Source organism: Gekko japonicus, unplaced genomic scaffold (assembly GCF_001447785.1).
Source record: "Gekko japonicus isolate JY-2015 unplaced genomic scaffold, Gekko_japonicus_V1.1 scaffold366, whole genome shotgun sequence".
NCBI lineage: Eukaryota > Metazoa > Chordata > Lepidosauria > Squamata > Gekkonidae > Gekko > Gekko japonicus.
The window spans coordinates 686,720-711,323 of NW_015159721.1; the positions used below are offsets into that span (position 1 = coordinate 686,720).

General features: G+C 44.9%; 1 protein-coding gene across 1 annotated transcript in view; it reads right to left on the reverse strand.

Annotated features, from left to right (window-relative positions):
• Window positions 1–23,731: 23,731 nt before the first annotated feature.
• Window positions 23,732–24,604, reverse strand: part of CDYL (chromodomain protein, Y-like) — a 170,586-nt gene continuing 169,713 nt past the window's right edge. Inside the window, exon 9 of the mRNA XM_015420962.1 lies at window positions 23,732–23,977. Within this exon, the coding sequence (XP_015276448.1) occupies window positions 23,819–23,977 (159 nt within the window). The 3' untranslated portion in view covers window positions 23,732–23,818. The remainder of the gene's footprint in view (window positions 23,978–24,604) is intronic.

Genomic DNA, 24,604 nt, shown 5'->3' on the forward strand with positions numbered 1-24,604 from the left:
GATCCCGCCGATCCCGAACTCTGGGACTCGTGGATGGAGCAACTGACTTGCCACCTCGCCTACAATGAGGTAACTGATCCGGGCAAAAGACGGCCCCTCCTCTTCAGCTCCTGTGGAGTGAACACAGTCTGCCTCGTAAAGAGCCTCCTCGCCCCCCAGGCAATCCTCAAATGCTCTTACGAGGAAATCATTGATGCCCTGACAAGGTACCTCACACCCCGGCCAACAACGCTCGCCAGGCGGATCGAGTTCCAGAAACGCTCGCCAGGCAGATCGAGTTCCAGAAACCGGGTGAGTCGGCCGCCGTTTTCATGGCAGCCCTGTGCCAGCTGGCAATGAACTGTGCCTTCACCAAGGTGGAGGAGAACCTCTTAATGCAATTTGCATGGGTCATCAGCGACCTAAAGCTGCGGAGGAAGATGTTCGGTACCGCCGACATCAAGATCAACGAGGCCCTCCAACTCACCATCGCCCATGAGGCCTCTCACCATAACCATCCACCGGCAGCATCTCATCTAGTACTCCGTGACTCGAGCCCCAATAACTCGGATGAGGAGGACGTCCGTCTCGTCCGCCTGCCCTCTCGCCGAAAGCCACCAGGTCCTGCGGCATCAGGATCCACCAGAAAGACCACAGCCCGTTCCTTGTGCGCAAGCTGTGGAGAGACACACAAGCGTAAGTCCTGCCGATTCCGCGATGCGACATGCCACACCTGTGGGAAACAGGGTCATCTCGCTCACGTCTGCCGGTCCAGGGGAAACCGGCACCAGCAGCTTCCAGCTCAGTCACGCCGCCAGGCTGCTGCCACCCACGAGACGGCAGCAGAGACTTCCAACCTCTACCTCCATACAGCCCGTCCATCCCTACAGGTACTACGCCTCCTGAATTTAGCGGATACCCCGACGATCCAAGTAACGGTTCGGATCAAGGGGTCCCCCTGCCCAATGGAAGTGGACTCAGGGTCAGCGGCATCCATCATATCGGTGGACACGCTACACAGACTTTGCCCTCAGGGGGGACCCCACTTACGCCCATCCCATTTGAGTTTGGTGGACTTCCAAAGGAACCGAGTTCCTATCAGGGGAGTGGGGACATTCTGGGTACAGTACCAGGGGTTTGAGGGACTGTTGGACTTGATAGTGGTGGAGGGAAATCTGGTCAGTCTGCTGGGCCGGGCCTGGTTTGCACCGCTGGGCATCACGGTCGGGGGAGTGCACAAGTGTGGTCAGAGGGATTTTGCAGAAGTTTGTGGGGAGTTCCCCGCTGTTTTTGATGGGGCTTTAGGATGTTACAAGGGCCCCCCGGTTTCCTTGCAGTTAGACCCCCTGGTGGTTCCTATCCGCATGCGTTTCCGCACAGCTCCAATCACCATACGACCAAAAATCGATGCAGATCTGGATCGCTTGGTAGCGCAAGGGGTCTTGGAGCCCGTTTCACATGCCGTATGGGAAACGCCTATCGTAACCCCCCTTAAGCCCAATGGTGAAAGCGCTCTTAATTTCAAACGACGTGCTAGCCCACTTTGATGAATCCCTACCGGTTGTCGTTGCGTGTGATGCCTCTCCCTATGGCGTCGGCGCAGTGCTGGGCCACGTCCTTCCTGATGGCCGTAAGGTTCCTGTGGCCTATTACTCAAGAACTTTAACGGCCGCGGAGCGCAACTATGTGCAAATCGACAGGGAGGGGTTGGCGATCGTTGCCGGGGTAAAAAAAATTCACAACTTTGTGTACGGTCGCCCTTTCACTATTGCTACAGACCACAAGCCCCTCTTAGGCCTATTAGCTGCAGACAAACAGACGCCCCAAGTCCTGTTACCCCGAGTCCTCAGGTAGTCCCTTTTTCTGGCTGGCTACCAGTACCGCCTGGAACACCGCCCGGGCAAGGCGATGGGTCATGCTGATGCACTGAGCCGGCTGCCGCTGCCAGTCGCCGATACCGATCCCACACCAGGGGTCCTGCTCATCGAAAATCTCCCGGAGCCTCCTTTGCACGCTGCTGACATCGCTGCTAAGTCGGCCCGCGACCCCCTACACTCCCGGGTCCTGGGCTGGGTGGTGAGGGGTTGGCCTACGGCTTCCCCGGGGCCAAGTACACAGCTTTTAGCACCCGAAAGGATGAACTCTCGGCCCTGAAAGGGTGTCTCCTGTGGGGAGATCAAATCATGGTCCCTGGTGCCCTGCGACAGTGAGTTCTCATGGCTCTCCACGAGGCACACCCTGGCATAGTAAGGATGAAGGCACTGGCCCGGAGCTATGTGTGGTGGCCGGGAATCGACGCCGAGATCGAGTCATGGGTCCGGAGGTGCCAAGCCTGCCAAGAGTTTCGGCCCAACACGCCAAGCGCCCCTACGCAGCCATGGGAGTCAACCCGTAAGCCGTGGTCCCGGCTACACATCGATTTTGCCAGACCATTTCAGGGACTATTATTCTTAGTGACGGTTGACTCTTACTTTAAGTGGTTGGAAATCAGCCCCGTGTCTACCTCTTCTACAAAGGCAGTGATCCGATCACTCCACCAGATTTTCACCACGCACAATAGTCTCCGACAATGGGGAAGCCTTCACATCAGCGGAGTTCCAAGAGTTCCTCCAGAGAAATCTGATACGGCACATCCATTCAGCACCCTTCCACCCTGTGACCAACGGCCAGGCAGAGAGAATGGTGCGTACGGCGAAGGAAGCCCTAAGCCGGATTTCAGATGGGGACTGGGAGTTCCGCTTAGCCCGTTTCCTCTTGACTCAGAGGACAATGCCTAACCCAATCACCGGCCACAGCCCCGCAGAACTATTGATGGGCCGGCGCCCAGCGACTCTGTTGGACTGACTACACCCCTATAGGGCACTGGACTCAAGGAGGTTGGTCGAACAGCGTGAGGCTCCGAGAGGGTTCTTTCCAGGGGACCCCGTATTCCTCCGGAACTACGGGACCAGGCCTCCCTGGATTGAGGGCCGAGTCACCAAAGTCAGCGGCCCAGTCTCCTACGAGGTGTCGACAGACGACGGTCGACTTCTGCAGAGGCACATCGACCAACTACAGAAGCGACAGCTCCCGGAGGTAGGAGACCCCCCCCCCAGTTAATGGCAGGAGCAGGGACACACATTCAGGAACCCAGCGTCCAAGCCGACACCCAGAATAGTGAGGAAGCCACACCAAGTGGAACACTTCCGGGAGTGACAGAGCCGGCAGCACAGCAGTCGACTCCACAACTGGCGCCACAACCACAGGTCACAGCTAGTCAACCGGAACCAATGGTTAGTAAACCAGTGCCGGCCCCCAGGAGTTCCCTCCGAGAGCACCGACCCCCACCAACTTGCAGGACTACGTTACCTAGTTAAGGTCTGAACTATGGGGGGAGGAGTGTTATGTACATGGACCACCACTAGGGGTCCGCGGCACAGCCGGAGCTTGGCTCCTTTGAACAATAGGAACATAGGATCCTAGTTCCTCCCAGTCCCAACCAATAGCCACTTTGGCGGGAAATTCAAACCCTCCAATGGACTAGGGGTGTGCTGGGTGGGGTGTATATAGTTGGCCTTGCAGGGCCATTTTAGTTAGCTCGATGTTAAGTACAATTAACGTGTGCAAACGCATGTCGTCGTGCAAATCCTCCATGCTGCAAACCCAGTACTTTTCAATTCCCTCCATAGGCATCATTGCCTGTATCTAAACTTGGGGGAAAGCCCTTGCATGCTTCGGTAGCAAACTTAATAAGAATCAGTGACACACTACAGACTGCTCTGGGGGTGCATGACAGTGGAGGGCTGTTGTCTTCAGGGATAGCCTGTAAGCTTTCCAGAAACATGTGGATCAAAAACTGGCTAATTAATAGAAAACAGAGAGTGACTATAAATGGGCATTTTTCGCAGTGGAGGGTGGTAAGCAGTGGGGTACCGCAGGGATCAGTACTTGGTCCACTGCTTTTTAACTTGTTCATTAATGATTTGGAGTTGGGAGTAAGCAGTGAAGTGGCTAAATTTGCGGATGATACGAAGTTGTTCAGGGTGGTGAAAACCAGGGAGGATTGTGAGGCACTCCAAAGGGATCTGTCAAGGATGGGCAAGTGGGCGTCAACATGGCAAATGGGGTTCAATGTGGCCAGTGCAAGGTGATGCACATTGGAGCCAAAAATCCTAAATATAAATACACATTGATGAGGTCTGAACTGGCAGAGACTGATCAAGAGAGAGATCTTGGAGTTGTAGTAGATCTCACTGAAAATGTCGAGACAGTGGGTGACTGCAATAAAAAAGGCCAATGCTATGCTGGGGATTATTAGGAAGGGTATTGAAAACAGATCAGCCAATATCATAATGCCCCTATATAAATCAATGGTGCGACCTCATTTGGAATACTGTGTGCAGTTCTGGTCACCACACTTTTTAAAAAATATATATTTTTATTGGATTTTTATGCTTAATAGACATACACACACACATATAGACCAGTACAAACATATTTTTTTCGATACATCACATTGACCACAAAAAGAAAAAGATTAATTATACAAAGTCCAATTTTAAGTTCTCTCTACTTTTAACCATATCATAGCACTCATAGTTTTAACTACTCATTTTAATCCCATTATCCTGTCACTTTTCCTACCAATACTCCATTTTCCTATCAATACACCCTTTTATAAATTCATCTGCTGTTTTTTCTATTGATAACTTATATTTATTCCTTCTAATTTTCACATATCCGCTGAAACAGTCACTCTAATTGTGTGGCTCTTTAAGAGACTCTGATTGTAGTTCCAAATCTCCTAATCATATTTGTCAAAGGCACGTCATATAAGAAAATATCCTGTCCACTAATCTTAAGAGGTTACTACTATTAATACTACTAATGACACCAATGAATTCCTATAATAATATAATCAGACCCAAACTAATAAGTATACATTCCTATTTTTCCCACACCTTTTTAAACAGTACACCCATAAATTCATCCCATCCTTACAAACAATAAATTATATACTGATATTAACAACATATAAATCATAAACAATAATTTTCCATTCTAAATTATTAGAACAAATTTTCACACACACATTTTTATCCATTCATACATCCAGCCCTCTTTTACCACAGTCAAAAATACCAAAACAAAACTTCCTCACAAAAAATAAATTATATAGCCATAAACAATTCATTCAATCCTGCTAATTATTACTGCTATTACCAGGAATAAAATTCATTTCCATTTATAATTTCAAAACAAAATTTAATCACAAACCTCTTTTAAATTTCCCAGCACCACTACCTCATCTCCGGTTAATTAACCACTCTCACTTAATCTCCTAGGTTTCTCAATAGCTGTATAAAGGGAAACGGAGCAAAACAAACATTTTTTTCTGTCCATTAATCTTAGGAGGTTACTACTAGTAATACTATTAATGACACCAATGAATTCCTATAATAATATAATCAGAACCAAACTAATAAGTATACAATCCTATTTTTCCATCAGAACAAACTTTCACACACACATTTTTATCCATTCATACCTCCAACCCTTTTTTACCACAGTAAAAATACCAAAACAAAATTTCCTCACCCAAAATAAATTATATGGCCATAAACAGTCCATTTAATCCTGGCAATTATTACTGCTATTACCAGGAATAGAATTCATTTCCATTTATAATTTCAAAACAAAATTTAATCACCCCATCAGTAATTCATTCAATACAAACCTCTTTTAAAATTCCCAGCACCACTACTTCATCTCCGGTTAATTAACCACTCTCACTTAATCTCCTAGGTTTCTCAATAGCAGTATATAGGGAAACGGAGCAAAACAAACAATTTTTTATTTTACACACACAATCTTCATGATAATCCAATTCCTTCCTATCTTGATTTTCCCCATTCTCCTCCCGATATCCTTGTACTCCTGCATTTCCGTTTCCAAGTAGTCTCCTCCATATTCCTTAGTAATTTGTTGTTTAAAAACATTGGGTTTCTTTACTCCTTTCTTAATTTTTTTCCCTTCTGGTCGCCTTTTTCTTTCTTTTCCATGGCGGGTCTAACAAGGTTATTTTTTCCCCTCGTAATTTGGACTTTCTTTGTTCCTTCCATACATGCTTTAATGTGAGTACCTCCTGCGTATCTTCCTTTGTAAGCAGAGGTTGGGTGACCTGCAGTTCTCTCTCCTGTTCTTCTTCCTGCACTTCATCCTGCACTTGCGTTCCTTGTCCTATTTCTTTATTTCCTTTCACCTCCAACACCTCCAACACTTCTTTTACAGCGTTTCTCAAAACATTCTCACAAGCCTCTTTGAATGCTTGCTTGACTTTCTCTGCCAATTTTTTCTGAAATTGTTCCCACGAAAGTTCAGAAGCTATTGTGTCTCCCTCTATATCCTTTTCCACCTCAACAGCCTCCATTTCACAAATCATTTCTCCAGCACTCCAGATTCAAATATAGTTCTTAAGGGGTAATGAAACTTTCAACAGGAAATTGTCTCTTACCCCATTAAGCGCGTCGTTCACAGTTTCCCAAACATTTTTACGGACGCTTCTTTCATAAAAGGGGAAATATCCATCAGGGGTAACCCTTCCGACTCAAAATAGGCTTGTCAATGCAATGTACCATCAAAAAAGAAAAAAACAACAAACTTTAAAAACAAACCGGGTGGCAGCGTCTACTCAGAATGTGGCAGCCATGTTCTTCACCATTTCTCGCTCCCGCTTCAGGGCACTTCTGGTCACCCCCCCACATTGCCAGATTACGGGAGGAACCAGCAAAAAGCCCCTTGCTCCTATACTCTCTGCGGGAGTGTTGGTTGGACTCCCCCATCGCTGGGGGGCTCGAAAAAGAGGGGAAAAGGCTCGGGCGGCTAGGATATTATAGCTTTGGAAAAAGTGCAGAAAAGGGCAACTCGAATGATAAAAGGGTTAGAGCACTTTCCTATGAGGAAAGGTTAAAGCACTTAGGGCTCTTTAGCTTGGAGAAACTATGACTGAGGGGAGACATGATTGAGGTTTATAAGATTATGCATGGGATAGAGCAGGTAGAGAAAGAGGTAGTTTTCTCCCTTTCTCACAATACAAGAACTCATGGGCACTCCATGAAATTGCTGAGCGCTTGGGTTAGAACGGATAAAAGGAAGTACTTCTTCACCCAAAGAGTGAGTAACACATGGAATTCACTGCCACAGGAAGTGGTGGCGGCTACAAGCATGGACGGCTTCAAAAGGGAATTAGATAAGCATATGGAGCAGAGGTCCATCAGTGGCTATTAGCCACAAGGTATAGATAGGGGCTCTGGGGCAAGTGATGCTCTGTCTTCTTGGTGCTTGGGGGGGTCAACAGTGGGAGGGCTTCTAATGTCTTGGCCCCACTGGTGGACCTCCTGATGGCACTGGTATTTCTGGCCACTGTGTGACACAGAGTGTTGGACTGGATGGGCCTTTGGCCTGATCCAACATTGGCGTCTCTTATGTTCTTATATGCCAGGCCACCATTGTGCTACACTGGGCCTCATCATTCTCCAGGATTCCTCTTAATTCTCTAGAAGCAATTTAATTTCAGCACAGAAATTAAAACTTCATTGCCTTGAACCAAAACAGACCAGGGGAGCTCTTTAAAAAAACAGTCCAAAACTTCTGGGGGAAATATTCTCTTTTCCCCCTAGTAACCATCCACTGCCCATTTCTTCAAAAGACCCTCTAGCTCTCAGATCTGGAGAAATAAACCATGTTTGTCAATAGAGTCGACACAGTGGTTTTTGCTGTCCTGGGCTTCTAGCCAAACAAGTCTTAAAACTGGCAATTACTGCTGTCAGGGGGGATACAAGAACAGATCTTCACTTTCTGTTCTGTAAAGAAGCCCTCCATTTTTCTGTCAGAGACCTAAGGATCCTTCTCCATGATGACGGGGATTTTGTGAGAATCTATGTATCTATTTCTAAGACCATCCCCTATCTGCAGATACTTCTATCCCCTGATAGAGCCCCCCCACCCCCGGTTGCAGAAAAATCGTAAACCTCTAAAAAAAATCGTGAAGAGGGGGGAGGGTGCTATGACCCTTTGACACCATCTTTCTCCTGATAGGCATAATTTGTGGCTTAATTTTGTGTGGTATTGAGGCCCAATTTATTGCCAAGTACGTACTCTTTTTATTTGAACTTTGTAAGGTGATAATCTGTATTTGGCATATGACAGTTTATTGTCAATGATTTGTCGAAGAAGAAGAAGAGGAAGGAGGAGATTGAATTTATACCCCGCACTTCACTCTGAGTCTCAAAGTGGCTTACAAACTCCTTTCCCTTCCCCTTCCCACAACAGACACCCTGTCAGCTAGGTGGGGCTGAGACAGCTCTTTCCAGAACTGCCCTTGAGAGAACAGCTCTGACAGAACTACGGCTTGCCCAAGGTCATCCAGCAGGTGCAAGTGGAGGAGTGGGGAATCAAACCCGGTTCTCCCAGATTAGAGTCCACACACTTAACCACTACACCAAACTGGCTCTCTGATGTATCTGGTGTTAAATTCTCAATAAAATAAAAAAAGAGCGGGAGAGGGGAAGAGGATGGGAAAAGCAGAGCTGCTACTGAGTGGGATCCTCCCCCCCCCCACCTCCAGCACTGATTCTCCCTGAAGTCTGGCCGGGTAGAAGCTAGTAGGGAAGTTTTAAAAGGGCAGCTGAGCCTGTGGCTGTAGAAGCTGGGGTGAGAAGGGGCCTCATCTCCCACTCACACAAGGCTCTGCAGCTGACCTTTAAAGCTCTCCTGTCGCCTGCTAACCACTGAAACTGTGGAGGAAAGCGGCATTGGAGGTGGGAGGGGTGGGAGGATTCTTCCCTTCCATTCGCCCTTTTCCTGCACTTCTTCTCCCTCTCCCCACAGCCCCTGCAGTTAGAAAGAAGGGGAGAGTTTTAAAGAGACACTGAGCCGGGGACTACAGAGTCTTGGGGATGGGAGAGAAAGTTCCTTCTCACCCCAGCCTCTGTCCTGGCTCAACTATCCTTTAAAACTCTCTTGCTGGATTCTAACCACCCAAATTGTGGCAAAAAACAGCATCAGAGGTGCTTTTTTAAAAATAATAATAATAATAATAATAATAATAATAATAATAACCTAATACAACTGAATATAAACCAGAACACAATACACAACATTTTCTTGTGGGTCCCCACTTGTAAGCAGTGTTCCCTCTAAGCTGAGTTAGAGTGAGCTAGCTCAGTTTTTTAGCCTCCGGCTCACACATTTTTGTCTTAGCTCAGGAAGGATGGCTCCAGAGCAAGCTAATTTATGCAGCAGCCAAATCGCTCAGTCACAACTTTAATGCCAGTAGCTCACAAAGCTGAATTTCTGCTCCCAAGACTCCACAGCTTAGAGAGAGCATTGGCTGGCACCCTTCCTGGATCTCTGTCCCCCGAAGGATTTAACGTCTCTAATTCCTCTCCTCCCATACCCATGAGGCGATACAGACCGGATAGTGGGAGGGATTCACAGAATTTCACCCCTTGATTTTTAACTACTGCAGTATATATTTTTGATAATGACTGTATGGTTTTATAGGTTTTAAATTTGTACATCGCCTAGAGCCCCACATTCATGGGGATTAGGCGATCTAAAAGTGTAATAAATAAATAAATCCTTAGTGATGGCATCCTTACTCTAAAGACAGTGTGTAGGAAATGATAGAGGTCACTCCTTCCGAGAAAACTATACTCAGGATTGCAGCCTAACTGAAGAGATGTGTATTCAAAGGCTCCTCCTCAGGATTGTATTTTTCTCCTCTCACCAATACAGGACTCCAAGCAGGGGTCATTTCCTGCAGGAGCACACAGGAGCGGAGCTCTGGCAGTAAAGAACCCAGGGAGCGGTCACATCCAACACGTTGCAGAGCTCCCCCCGGCCCCCCAGTCCAAAACAGTCCAGTGGCACGTTTAAGACCAAATTTTATTCAGGTTCATGCTCTCCCTCCTCTGTGAGGACAGATCTGTACGTTTCCCCCCCCCCCAATAGCTAGCAATCCAAAACAGTCCAGTGGAGCCTGGGTGGGTGGGTGTTGCCTTCTGACACACTTCCAGTGATGTCAGGGGGTGTGACATATGCAAATAAGTTATGCTAATGAGCTCCTGCACCTTTTTTTCTACTAAACGACCCCTGACTCCAAGTATCCTATTCCTGTTCCACAGTAACACAAAAACCCCTTGAGCTTCCAGAGGCCATTTCGTTCTTGACAAATGATCAGAGCTGTCCATCCTGGCAGTGCTAATCACCCCTTTGATGTGAGAGAGCCTGGTGGGCGGGGAAGGGGAGCATATAGTAAACATGAGAGAGATTTAGGCGGGGTAGCCGTGTTGGTCTGAAGCGACAGAACAAAATCTGAGTCCAGTGGCACCTTTAAGACCAACCAAGTTTCATTCAAGGTATGAGCTTTCATGGCCATGCACACTTCTTCAGATACAATGAAATCGAAGTTACCAGTCCATATATATAGACAGAAGGTGAGCAGCAAATTAGCATGCAACATAACGAAGCTGTTTAACAGATGCAAGGACCAAACAGGAATAACAAGCTTAGGCTGCGGTCACACTGGAGGCTTGGTGATCGTGGCACCTCTATTTGCGGCAGTTGAAATCTATTTGCGGGACTTTGCACCTTAGATTGTTTTCTGCCCCTCAGCCCTTTTCCTCCACTTTCCAATTTACCACTTCTGTTCCTGGGCTCCTTGACCCCTCTGGTCCTGTCTTTGGGAGGGCGGCCCCCCTGGGCCAGTCTCTACCCCTATCTGAGACCCAACTCTTGCTAGATTTATGCCTTCCAAGAACTGGCAACTCTGCCTACAGCTGCATATTACAGTCTTCACATATATGTGACAAATCTCAGTGGAAACAAAAACAAAGCAACCTCATTCTAAAGCTGAATGGACAAGAGTCAAGTACATCTAATCTGAGTCTGGAATAAGGAGAAGAGAGAAAGAGAGACTATTGAAAGATCTAACAAAACAAAGCTAGCAAGGGGGGGGGGAGTTGAAACATTCTACACAATCTTCAATGCATTCCATGTTTATACTGGTAAATTAATCCTGCTAACACATTCCTCAGACCCATGCAGGGAGTTTTGTACCAAATACAGCTGAACTAACTGGAACCAAAAGTTTAGCAACGTCAGTAATTGATGGATTGTTTCCATATAAAAAGCAGCAAGTAGCATAGTGATATATTATCTCAAGTCACATCTATAAATCCTGAAAATAGATTAGTAGAAGAATAAGGTACCGACCTTCCATCATCATTGACAGCTGCCCCCCCCTCCCTTCTCGTGGGTTAATCCCGCCTCCCTGAGGGCCATGCTTCAAGGGGTGGCAAGATGGCTGCCGCTGTCAGCCCTGGGGGCGTGGTGCCCACATGACGGCTTTCCCCCAAGGGTGTAGCGTCTGGCCGTGGGTTGGGGGCTGGGAAAATGGAGTCCCTGGATGTTTTGAATCTTTTTTGGGAGCAAAGGGGGCTTTTGTGATCATGTTTTGTGACTGGGGAATGCTTTGAACCGGCTGGCTTTTTGCTTGAAGCATGGCCCTCAGGGAGGCGGGATTAACCCACGAGAAGGGAGGGGGGAGCAGCTGTCAATGATGATGGAAGGTGGGTACCTTATTCTTCTATTAGTATTCTACCTACACCTCTGTGCAGGCCATTTCACTCAATAAGAGGAAGTCCCTCGTGCTACAAGTACAGGAGCATTTGGGGTCATAGTGATTTTATTCACCAAAGGATGCTGATCTGGGAATGATTCCCATGTGTTCTAAACAGTAACATAAACCATACACAAAACCCACACACAAAATGAAATCCTTGGATATCACGTTAGATTCCTTACTCCTTACTTCCGAACCTGAGGCTTTTTCAATTATAAGAGCCAATCTACTTTGTTCTGAGCTACATTCACTGTATAATGCCACTAATAAAACCTGTTCACCCCTGTATTTTGGAATATCTCCTAAAGTCAGTCAACCTGTCTCTTACCTGTACCAACTTCACACCCCCAAACTCCGTAGAGCCCTCTCTTTGGTGAGATTCAATGTATTACCTTCAGCCTTATTATCTGGCCGTTTTCAGGGTGTGCCCTTTTCTGACAGATGTTGTCCATGCACAAATGATAATATCGAAATGATTTCCCATGTCTTGTTGCAGTGCCCCTTCTACCATGCACTACGACTGAAATTTCTAAATTTTATTTTGGCTCAATTAGAAGAATATCCTGATTGCTTAAAGATCCTTATTCTTCTTGTTAATCCAAACCTTGAGATAACAGAAACTGTTGCTAAATTTCTTTTTGTTGCCATTTCTATTCATCCTTTATTTAATTGATGGGTATACTTACTTGGTAATTCCTTGTTTTTGTATTTTGCAAGTATTATTCTATGCTGTTGTTGTTGTTAGTTTTTTTGTATGTGAGTTTGCAAGGGTTACATGCCAATAAAGGTAACTGGACTGGGAACCATACACTTGGTTTCGATTACAAAAAAAACAAGTGATAAAACTTTAGCTGCTTTTGATTGTATGCTGAACAACCTAATTGATATGTGAGACACAAAAGGCCTTGGAGAAGTGCCTCAGTGGGACAACAGTGGGTTGGGATAAGAGCCCTTCGGTGCCTCGGGGCCCCTCTTGCTTTATTAGCTCAACCTGGACCCGGCTACAAGTATCTATAAGCAGGAAGACTCAGAACTACAATGCCTGAAGCATTCTGAAGGGCACTGAATGATTTGTTAGGTCAAGGTGACGTATGGGTGTAATTTTTTTGGTAAGGTTGCTATTTAATGCTGCATGATCTCAGTGTGAGTAGGCACTGTATATTACAGAAATAAAAACGTATTAATAGATTTGAAACAGTGGCTTATATCCTGCTATTTCCAAGGACAGAAGGCATGTCTGTCTGTTGTCCGAAGAGGTGAGGATACTTCCGTTAATCCTACCCACACACCCACACACGCTCACACACACACACTGCAGATCCCTCTCTTTGCTCTCTATGGAACGACATTGCTTGCAGGAGCGCTGCAGTGGGAGGGGGAAATTGGCTAAGTCCCGTAATGCAATCTCCGCTCTGCTTGCAGGTCTCATAGGATTCATGTCTGTATTAAGAGCCCTTGTTATAGCCGCTTCAAAAATGTGTGTATAAACTGACCTGGCCTCCATCCTTTTTCCCCTGGAGAGAGTCCTGAATGCGCCCCCCCCCCAACAATAATTCCAATTTCAGTAAATTCAAGGGTCATATTATGTTGCCATTTGCATTTTCCTTCCCACTCTGATAGCAAGTATTGGAATGCATAGCTGCCTTGGGTAGAAAATGGGAAAGGAGGGGGTACGGAGCTTTAAAAAAAAATAAAGTTGAAAAGTAGAGCAATGCCCTGCACTGAGTTTAATTCTGGGATACGAGAAGACAAAACAAGAGACATTTATAAATAGAATGCGAAATAAAAGAGCTAAACCAAAAGCTTCACTTCTCATGAAATCCTGGAAAGCACTGTATGAGTAGAAATAATACCACAGAGAGAAAAATCTGAATTCTACGGAAAGAGTGGGTGAAAGCCTTCTGCAGAATGAATCTAGTGACAAGCAATCCACATACAAGAAACAGGTTTCCCTGCAAGGATCTGTCCCTAGCGCCCCCCCCCCCCGCACAACTGGCTCCTTGTCCCAATGGGGTCGAGAGCGATCTTCCCCATCCAGTTGCCTTGCTTCCAGTTTGGTGTAGTGGTTAGGAGCACAGACTCTAATCTGGGAGAACTGGGTTTGATTCCCCACTCCTCCACATGCAGCTGCTGGCGTGACCTTGGGTCAGTCACAAGTTCTTTCAGAGCTGTTCTCTCAAGGGCACTTCTCTCAGAGCTCTCTCAGCCCCACCTACCTCACAGGGTGTCTGCTGCGGGGAGGGGAAGGGAAAGGAGATTGTAAGCCACTCTGAGACTCCTTTGGGTAGCGAAGGGTGCAGTATAAATCCAATCTTGTGTCGCAGCAGACTAATATGGCTGCCCTTCTAGAACAATGTTAGATCCCCCCCCCCATACATACCTGGCTTTGCAATGCCATTTGAAGGTGCTTGTCTTATTCACATTACACTTCAGAACACAGCCCGTGCCACCCTTTCTGTTCTTAAATAAGAAAAGTTTCATACATTGTTGCAGTTTTCCCTGGCCTTCCTTAATGCTGAAATGTCATCCCAATGAAATGCTTATTATTTTTCTCCTGTATTATTTTTACATTTTTGCCAATGCTTGTAAGGCAAGTCAGTTTTCAGATCTGCCTCCCATCCATGCGTATTCCCTGTAACAATTTTATCTTCTTGACAGAACTGTAGAGCTTCGGTCCGTGGATGCAACTGGCAGTCCCTTGGCTCCAAGCATAACTTCCCCCTAGAGGACTGTGATTCAGAGCCGGCACAAACAATGAGTGATGTAACCCAGAGGCCACTGCTGGACCAATCCATGAAACGATTCATATCAAGAACCCATAAAAGCCACCCATCAAGAGCTTAACAAAGCAGCCCGTGAAGTCACACTTTGCTTGCATTGTTGCTTCCTGAATTAGTAATGAGCAAAGTCACACCCATGACGAGAAATCCTATTAAGTCTACCATGGCTGGCATCTGGTTTTTGGCTAAGATGTGATGCCGTACAATAGGGTCAGGCAAGCAAATACTTTTTCTTTAGTGCACAGTTGATCAAACTGTGGGTTAAGAGCCTTTAGGGGGGAAATGTTATGTATTATATACAAATATATCCTTTAATTTTATGTTTAAATATTTGTTGAAAGAAACCCGGAAGAACAGATCTTGGAATGCTTGCATATTTGATTCCCCCCACCCCATAAGATTGTTTCTTCCTTGCATCTGTGAAAGGGTTTGCCCTTTCCCCATATATAATATTTATTAAAGAGCTATTAATAAGCTCTTATAACAGAATCCATTTTACTAATTAATTATGTATCATCACTATAGCACTCCAGAGAATACGTCTGGGTCGATTCCATCTTGAAATTTGGAGTTCCGATACATTTAACCTTTTTTGGTGCTGAATGCCCAGAGCAGGCAGGCAGGCAGGCCAGGGAGGCAGGGCCTATTGCCAGGCAAAAGAACGGACATGGCATACGAGGGGTCAAGAATGAACAGCATTTATGCCAAAATAGTATTTACTGTCTTTTTGCTCTCTTCTAGGCTCATTTCCATCTCGCAGGTTTGATAGGAGGATAAAACAGGGGGAGAACCATGGACACTGCCCTTAGCTCACTGGTGGAGGGGTGGGATAAAAATATACCAGATACTGGGTGAGGAAACAAGTGGAAGTTGAATCCAGGCAAAACAGAGGTTACGGTAATTGGCGAGAATGATGTTCTGATGGGTATTAGCATTCCCCATGTTTGTTAGGATATGTCTGTATTGGACTCAGGGCGATTCTGCATTGGCTTTTCCCTCTGTTGTATTACCAAACCCACATTGCCACAGAAACCCTCCTCTGCATTGCAAGCCGCTTTCACTTTCTTTGATCGTCGGATTTTATGGCACCCTCTACACTGCATGCCACTTTTGCTTTCTTTGATCATTGGGTTTTATGGTACCTTTCTGCATAGATTTATGGTTGTTTCAGGGGTGACTTTGCAATCAGTACGGTGTTGCCCCAGGGTATTTGAATATGGTTTTCAGCTGTACCTTTTCTTCAGTGTTGAGAAAATGTGGAGCCAATGCCAGATACAGAATCACCGTCACTTAAGGGTTTAGGGTTTCTGTTGGACAACCCCCCCTCTGTTAGAGAAGCAGGTTGGTGCAGAAGCGGAGTGTTCTTTCCCCCCTTTCTGAGGTCTACAAAACTGGCCCTGAATTGATCCACACAACAGTAACATCAGGACTAGATGCTAATAATGTGCTATGCATGGGACTGCCCTAGAAGACATTTCAGAAGCTCCAAATGGTGCAAAATGCAGGAGTTCACCACCTATCTTATACACATACTCTACACCCAGCTGTTCCTTTCTGCGTTCAAAGTACTGGTTCTTAGTTTTAAAGCCCTTTGCAGTGTAGGGCCCACCCATTTGCATGGCTGCCTCTCCCAGTGTGTACCTGTGCACAAACTCTGCTCCTCTAACCAAGATTTGGTTGCTGTTCCCTCTTGTTGGCATGACAGAGTAGCCACTGCCCATTCTCAGCCCTCCTCTATAGAGGCTCCGATGCTATGGAATGGAAAATGGTCTTTACTTACCTTGAATTTACTGTTCTAGGGTGCTGGTGGGATACAGAAAAGCTGTTCAATATAGGTCAGGACCATCCCACTGTCGACTGGCCACTATCTGCTCCTTCTGAAGACAGCACCCAAGGACACTGTCTTGTCTATACAGAAGTGCCCTGTAAATGGATGGACCACTTTCCTTTTTTTTTTTGGCCCCCCAAAGGGGATTTTTTTATTGCATTTTTTATATAGACTACAAAACCACATTGAAAAAAGGGAGGGGACGAAAAAGACGGGGAAAAGAGAAGTAGAGGCTGAAGGACTCTGAATTGTGCGTTGGAAAACGATTAAAAGAGATGACTTGGGGGTATTGTCTGTAGACAGTGAAGTGGTAATAGTTATAGAAAAGAAAAAAGTATTATTAATGACTGACCAGGTTTATTTTATGTTTAAACGATGGGAAGATTTACTATAACTAAGCTAATGAAGATCTCCTCTCTTGGGTTTTTAGGTAGTATGGGTATCTTTTCTTTATCCTGTATATGTAGTTCCCCTTCCTGTTTTTTCTGTGGTAGTTTTTTGTAGTTTGCAAAAATAATAAAAAATCCCCTCCGGGAGCTTAAAAAAAGGGGGGGGGAGGGGTACTACGGTACATTTAGGGAGAAAGAAAAGATAACCACTACTGACTAAAAACCCAAGAGAGGAGATCCTCAAATTGCTTGCATACAATGCCATCTCTTAAAACGCTACATTTTATGAACTTAGACTTGCTTTTATACCTTTTAAATCTTAAATTTAACTGTTGTAAAAAGACCCCTCAGCATCTCAATATTAAAAACATTATTATCAAAGACACAATTCAGAGACCTTCAATCCTCATTTTTTCTTGTCTCTTCTGCAGTTTATAAGGGCTTTTAGGAGCAGCTGCCCCCTTCTCAGACAGAGAGTCCTCTCCAGAAGACCCCGAGTCCAGCTCGCCACTGGACTTACTGTCCTTTTCCTCTTTATCCCCCTCCTCTGGCTCACCCAGCTGGACTCTCAAAAAGTCCCGCGCTTTGGAAACAGAGTCAATCTTTTCTTTTTTATCCTGTTTTATCCTGAAGTTTGAAGGTTACGCCCTCTGGATATAACCACCTGTAACTGATTGCATTGGTTTGAAGAAAAAGAATTAAATCTTTGTAATTCTTTCTCTGTTGTCTTATTTCAAATGAGATATCTTTCAGAATTCGAATGGTACTGTCCCCAATTTTCAAGAGTGTCCCCGCCATCGCTGTTAGGATACAATCCCTCACGTGTCTCTTTGAGAATCTCATTACAATTTCCCCAGGCAGATTCTTCTTCTTTATGTATGTAGAATAGGCCCTGTAGACCACAATCCATTTCGCTCATAAGATAGTCCGCCTTCAAATCTGTCACTGGGGCCAATACTTCGCTCATCGTTTGCTTCAGATTCTCTCCTTTAATCTCTGGAACGCCTTGGAAATGAAGGACCAGATTTGCCTTCTCCATTTGTAATTGTAAAAGCTGTTCTTCTGTTGAGATTTGCTTTTTTCCCAATTTTTGCACCTTTTTCTTCACCCTTTGAGCAGTGGCGTCAACCTCTTTCACTTTCTCAGCTGTCTGTTCCGTGATTTTTAGTCTCGCTGATTTGTGTTTGCTGAGTAGTGATACACTCATTCATTTTTGACAGCTGCTCCTTGAGGTTATTCATCTGCTCCAGCAGGGGGCACAGGGACTCTGCCATAGTTTTAGCCAACTCGGTGGTTCCTTCCGGTCATGGGCTCTCTGCTAGTTTCGTTTTTAAAAGATTCTCCTTCTCCGTCCTCTTCCCGCCATCTTTATCGGTTGTTTACTTTCACCAAACTTTTAAAAGTCTCTGAATATGTGCTCACATGCTTGTGCACGCCTTGGTAAGTCTTTCCAACAGTTTTCATCGCTCCCCCCCACTCTCGCTTAGTTTATGCGCATGGGAGGGGCCCCTCCCCCGCTCACTTTACTCTCTGGTCTGTGGGGTAGGGGAGCTTTCTTTTAGCTTAGCAAAACCGCTCTATTCCAACTCACGTTCATAGTTGGTCATTCGACCTCGCTTTGCCTTCGGTTTTAGCCGCTCGATTTCCAACACTTGTCCCAGTCAGCGCCACTAATTCCATACGGACACTCGGCAGAGGGACCATGGGGACAAAGAAGCACCTCGATTTCCCAGCATCGCGCTGGCAAAGAGGCGACCTCTCAAGAGTCCCTTGGCCAGGAGCCTTTCGCCAGGCCCCTGGGGGGGGGTGCAATGCATCGCCCCCCCTCCTTTCTGCCGGTGGACAGCTTCACCCCCGGGAGGTCCGGGAGGTGCGACTGCTCAGCACACCGCCATAGACCAGAAGTCGATGGACCACTTTCCAACTGGATACCTTGCAAATCATTTCCACTGAAGGGATTGGGCAGTATACTGCAGACGTAGCCACCTCCTTGAGTGATCTGTTAGCCCCCCCCCCTCCCGGGTGGCTCTCTATCCTGAGCCTTGTGAACCAGAGAGATACAACATTTAGTCCACCAGCCCAATGTAGACATGGATACTTTTTGTTCCCAAGGAGGACCCCTGAAAGGAAACAAACATTGCTTCCAATTTACAGAAACCTTCAGTCCTAGATAAATAGAAGCAAAGGGCCTATTTGACATCTAGACAATGCCACTCCAGGGCCCAGTCTGCATCTAGCATTTGCTCCGTTGTTTTACCAAACCCACACTGGAACAGAAAAAGATGCGGCTCAAAACCACATTCAAATCCCCCAGGCCAATGCCATACTGACTGCAGTCACCCCTGAACAGCCATAAATCTATGCACAGTTCCATAAAACCAATCTGCATCTAGCATTTGCTCCATTGTTTTACCAAGCCCACACTGGAAGAGAAATTCCCCTCTACATTGCATGCCACTTTCACTTTGATTGATTGTCGGATTTTATGGCAGCGTCCAGACTGCATGCCACTTTCACTTTGTTTGATCTCTCAGTGTTATGGTAACTTCTCACCCATCCTTTTGTAACCTCTAGGTCACTGAAACATTGCAGGGGAAAGGTGCCGAAAAGGGCTCCGCTAATTTGGCTCCAACTGAGAAAGAGGGCAAAAAGCTAGATATTTTGGGCAGGAAGGTCTGTGCCTTGTCAGGATTGGCCTTCTATACTAGCAGTTATGAAGCAATACTGGGAAGACATTAACTTTTCCTCTGGGAGAAGGCAGACCCATACCGTGACCTTATCCCTGAGGACAAGAAACACCTCACTAGGTTGCCACAAAGGAAGGCTCTTAGGCTAAGTAGAAGAGCAACACGGCCAGACACATAGCTGAATTCAGCCAGATCCACAGCCTCCTCCACTGTTCTGCACAGACATGTGTGGTACAGAACCACAGCCCTAGCCCCTCTTGTTTGTCAAGATTACAGAATGCCTAGCCAAAACTCCTGTTGTCCCACCCATGGTTAACTTCCCCCCTCCTCTGTTCAAAGGCTTACTGCTAAAAGGCTAGTAGGAATAGATAAATGATCCCCAGCCTGTGTGTATTGTGACTACCTAGAGAGAGGTAGTCAGTCCCACCTTTGTGGCCATTTTGCTGCTTACTGGTCAGCCCCTTTCCTGCTCAAAACTCCTTAGTGACTTGCAAGCCTCACCCAACCCTTTGATGGTGAGAAAAGTAGGGCAGACGGTTTCAGCCTGATTCACTCTGCTGCTGATCAAAGCCGTGCCTTTCACTTCCATCTGGAGCCGAGTTTAGGCACTGCTAAAAAAAAAAAAAAGAGTCTGGCCTCTGAGCCATCTTCCACACGGGGCTTTCTCCTAAGGTCTGTGAAGCTGCAGCTCTGCAGATGACCTCAAGTGTCAATCTCTGCAGCCATCCCTAAGGGGTCAGCTGCTTCCTCTCTCACTCCCTGCTGTTTCACCCCAGTAGAGACTCCAGGCTGGGGCAGGTCACCTTTAATGTGCTGCCTGGGTCTAGGGCCCAGTCAAAGCCTTTGCACCCCCAATACAGTTCTGAGTAGGGGAAAAAACTGGAGTGGAACTGCTCAGTATAAAAGACTCACAATGTCCAACTAAGAAGCAGAGAAGAAGCCTCGGTTTAATGGAGTTGTAGAGAAACTTGTGACCCTGCCTGTGCCCAGGAGGAGGCATGATCAAGGTTTATAAGATTATGCGTGGGATAGAGCAGGTTGAGAAAGAAGTACTTTTCTCCCTTTCTCACAATACAAGAACGCGTGGGCACTCAATGAAATTGCTGAGCAGTCGGGTTAGAACGGATAAAAGGAAGTACTTCTTCACCCAAAGAGTGATTAACACATGGAATTCACTGCCACAGGAAGTGGTGGCGGCTACAAGCATGGACGGCTTCAAGAGGGAATTGAATAAAAATATGGAGCAGAGGTCCATCAGTGGCTATTAGTCACAAGGTATAGATAGGAACTGTCAGTCTGGGGCAAGTGATGCTCTGTATTCTTGGTGCTTGGGGGGGGGGAGGCAACAGGGGGAGGGCTTCTAGTGTCCTGGCCTTACTGGTGGACCTCCTGATGGCACCTAGTATTTTTGGCCACTGTGTGACAGAGTGTTGGACTGGATGGGCCATTGGCCTGATCCAACATTGGCTTCTCTTATGTTCATATGTTCTACTAGTCTAGACTGTAGCACGCCCAGGACCACCCAGAGAATGACCTTCTTCTACACATTATTAAACTCCTTAAGGTTGTTTAAGACAGAAGTGTTCAGGATAGCTTTCCCTGTCAACAGTTACATTTTTGAGAGGGTTTTGGCAGCTGATTTTGATTTGATATTTGCCTGAGGGTTTTGATATGAATTTTAATGTGGCTTGCCATGTCATGATTTAAGTATATGGATTTGCCTCAAATCCATCATTAAAGATCTCTGAGGACTTAAATCAATGTGAATGTACGCCATTGAATATAAGAACCTCTACCAACTTCTGTTGACAGTTGGAGAATGACCCAAATTTTGATGAGTGTAGGAGGAGGCCTGCGTTTGAAAAGTTCAAGAAACATAAATTAAGATTTAACATAAGTAAAGATTACTGATATAGTTCCATGACTTTTACGCCTTACGGTCTTGCTAAAAAGAAAATAGTGGTTTCACCATTTTATATCCATCCCTAAAGTCAGTTCGCATCATTGTGGGATAGAGGTATCGTTCTTTTTATATAAAGAAAAGCCTTACAATGATAAAAATATGGGTTTGGATACAACCAGCTTTTCTGCTGATAAAAAAGGAAGGGAAGGAATTGGGTGAGATTGAGTGAAAAGCTGGCTGGATCCAACCACCTGTAGAGCCAGCTGGTGCTGTAATTTCCACCCACATAACTATAGGCTCAAGAGGACAACCCAAAACTGGTTCAGACACTGCAATACAGAAAATGGATGGTAAATATCCTTGTAACTGCACGAGGACATTAGTAATTTGGAAGCAAAACAGCATCATGTGCTTTTTTAGCCTCTGGTCCAAGAGACAATGCAAGAACCATTTCAAGCAGAGACTAAACCTTTCCCACTTGACAGCAAAGGAAAGAGCTAATCCTGTTATAAACACACTAGAGCATTTAAGCAGTATAACAGACTGAAGTGTTGGTCTGCTGTTCTTTGTTTGCCTTTAATTTGTATCTAAAAAGTGTAGCCTCATGAAAATCAACAGTAGTTACAAGAATGAGAAAAAAGCATGACTGAAATACTCGAAAAGCCAGAAATTAAAGTATTTCTTGGGGGTGGGGAGGGTAGAGGAGAAAGATGACTATAACACTGCAGCACTTTTAAGAGGTGTTAAGAAATATTAGTTTTATTTTAACCAGTTCACAGCTGAATATTTATTCTATAAAAACTTTACAGATTGTACAGTTTATATATAGTTCAAACTACTAGAACAGAAAAGTAGGTCCCACAGATGCAAAAATACTGTACCAATCCAAGGTAAAAGCAGATTTACACACTGTACAACTCTCCACTAGGATGAGGTGGTCAGGCTCCAAGTATAAAGTTCAAAACTGTACAAAAATAAGGTTTTGATTTGTTTCATTCTTCATACATTCAGTAAGATTGCAAGCACAGATACCCAAAGAACTAAGATATCTGCAGTCAGGAATCAACACACACTCCTGAAAGGAATGCAAAATAAGTCTATTTACACAGGGCACTCTTGTACACCTTATTGTATATTATGCACCCTGATCTAACCGTGGCAATCTGCGCATGGAGAGCAGGCTATCATGGGCCTATCACCCTTCTGGATGCAGTCCCATGTGCATAAAAAGGGCACTGTGTGTGGGGTGGGGGGGAGGGAAAACATAAATAAAGCTGCATCCAGCACTAGGATGTGTTCGTGCACTCCTGTTATCACGTATGCACCAAGCAGATGGGGGAGACCACCTGCAAAAGGCAGGCAGTTGACTTCCTTGATGCTCTGTTTGGCGATGGGGGTCTTCATGCAGAATGCCAGAAGCCCCGCTATTGCATGGAAAGTTCACTGGATCAGGGCTATAGTGTGAAATTTAAAGAGCATTGACAAAAAAGAGAGACCAACATCTAATTAAAGGTAGTTTTTTAAAAAAGGTTTTGTATTTAATAGTGTGCCAAAAGAAGTATTAACTTATTAAATAAAATATATTCTACGTGAAGCTAAAAAAAAAAAAGAACATAAAATACATTTTTGGTGTAATCATTTAACAAACCAGCACACAGGAAAAAAACCAAACAAACCACCCTTGCATACAGAGTAGTTCTCACCCCAGCAACAGAAGCAAATATGTAGTTAAAATAATTCAAGAAAATCCCTATTTTTTTTAATAAAACCCACTAAGACTAAACTATAATTTAAGATACCCATAGAATATATGGTATTCAGTGATTCACTAATACTGCAAAAAAAAAAAAATGAAGCTTCTTCTTCTTTTTTTTGACAAGACACTGGCTTCTTCATTTCTGGCCTGGGTAAGAAAGAGGGCATGTTCCCCAAAACAAGAAGGGGCCGAGTGTTTTTATAGCATAAATCCTGAGCACACTCATATTTGGGGGAGAACAAAAAATACATCATTTAATTACAGGGATTTACTTTAAAAAATAATGCATTTTAGAATGTGTCATTACTTGAGGTATTTTTAAACCTTCCTTGGAATTCAAGGCAATGCCTCTTCTTAACCAACTTGTTGGGCAGTGAAAGTGAGGGCTGGCCAATACCCGTTTTAGTTCTGTACTCTAGTGAAAAAATATCTCATTGCTTCAGGACTTTCCTGCCACATACAAAATAATGCAACGCCTCATTTTATCTGTCACTTTCTTTCAGATACAGTACTAGTCAATGATAACAAAGTAGAAGACAAAGTTTGGTAGTGCACTCCATTATATTTTTTTTTAGTTTGTGTATATAAAGAAATATAATATATATTTATATATATTTATATCTATATATGGAGAAAGGGAATTTGTTCAATGCTTAACATACAGTACTTCTCGAAAAACTCTCAATAATAAAACCATGTTCTTCCAAGCTTTAGTCCCAACGCTTTCTGAGCAATGGGGTGAGTTTTATTTTAGATTTTTAAATTCAGTTAGGGCATCCACGAAATCCAGATGTCCAAGTAAATACAATTCCAGTGTCAATGCACATCTCTTCAAAATTCATCAATCTTCCTCTGCAAGTATTTTAACATTGAGTCCATCCCTTGAGCCGATCCCCAAATTTTCTTTAAAACTTCACACTCCTTATCATTTGCTTGTTCTAAATCCCCCTTCATTAGATTACGAACTAAACCTTTGGATTCTTCAAGTACCTGCATTAAAAAGAAAAATCAAAATGAAAACACACAAACAGTATTTTATAAAGTATGAGAAAAATGCACAAGAGGAGACCTGCCTGTGTCACAAACCTCTACTCTCCTTCACCTCATATACTGTAATCTAAGAGTCTCCAATCTAGTTCAGCCTGTGGCCACTTTTGGAATTCTGAGAGAGTAGATGCCACCACAAAAAGAGCTGTCTCCATTGTAGGAGTAGAAAAGAGTAAGAGTGCAGTCTTCACTTCAGTCTAGCAAGACTGTCAAAATTCATGGTAGGGTATGAGCTTTTGTGAGTCACTGTGCACTTCTTCAGATACAGCTAGAATGGCACGAATTTTGTTAGCTTTTTAAGGTGCTACTGGGCTCTTACTTTTTGTTAGTCTTTAAAGGTGCTACTGGACTCTTACTCTTTTCTACTCCTACAATGGAGACAGCTCTTTCCTAATGAATGCAACTTGCAGACACAAAGGCTCTTCTGAAGTACCTCCTAAACTCCAGGGAAGTAAAGAAAAGCCAGAGCAGACTCTTGGCTGTGAGGAAAAAGATCTGGGAGAAGAGCAACTCAGTGCCGGAAAACACACCAGTGAGCACCATGACAACTCTGGACACTGTGCTGAGGAC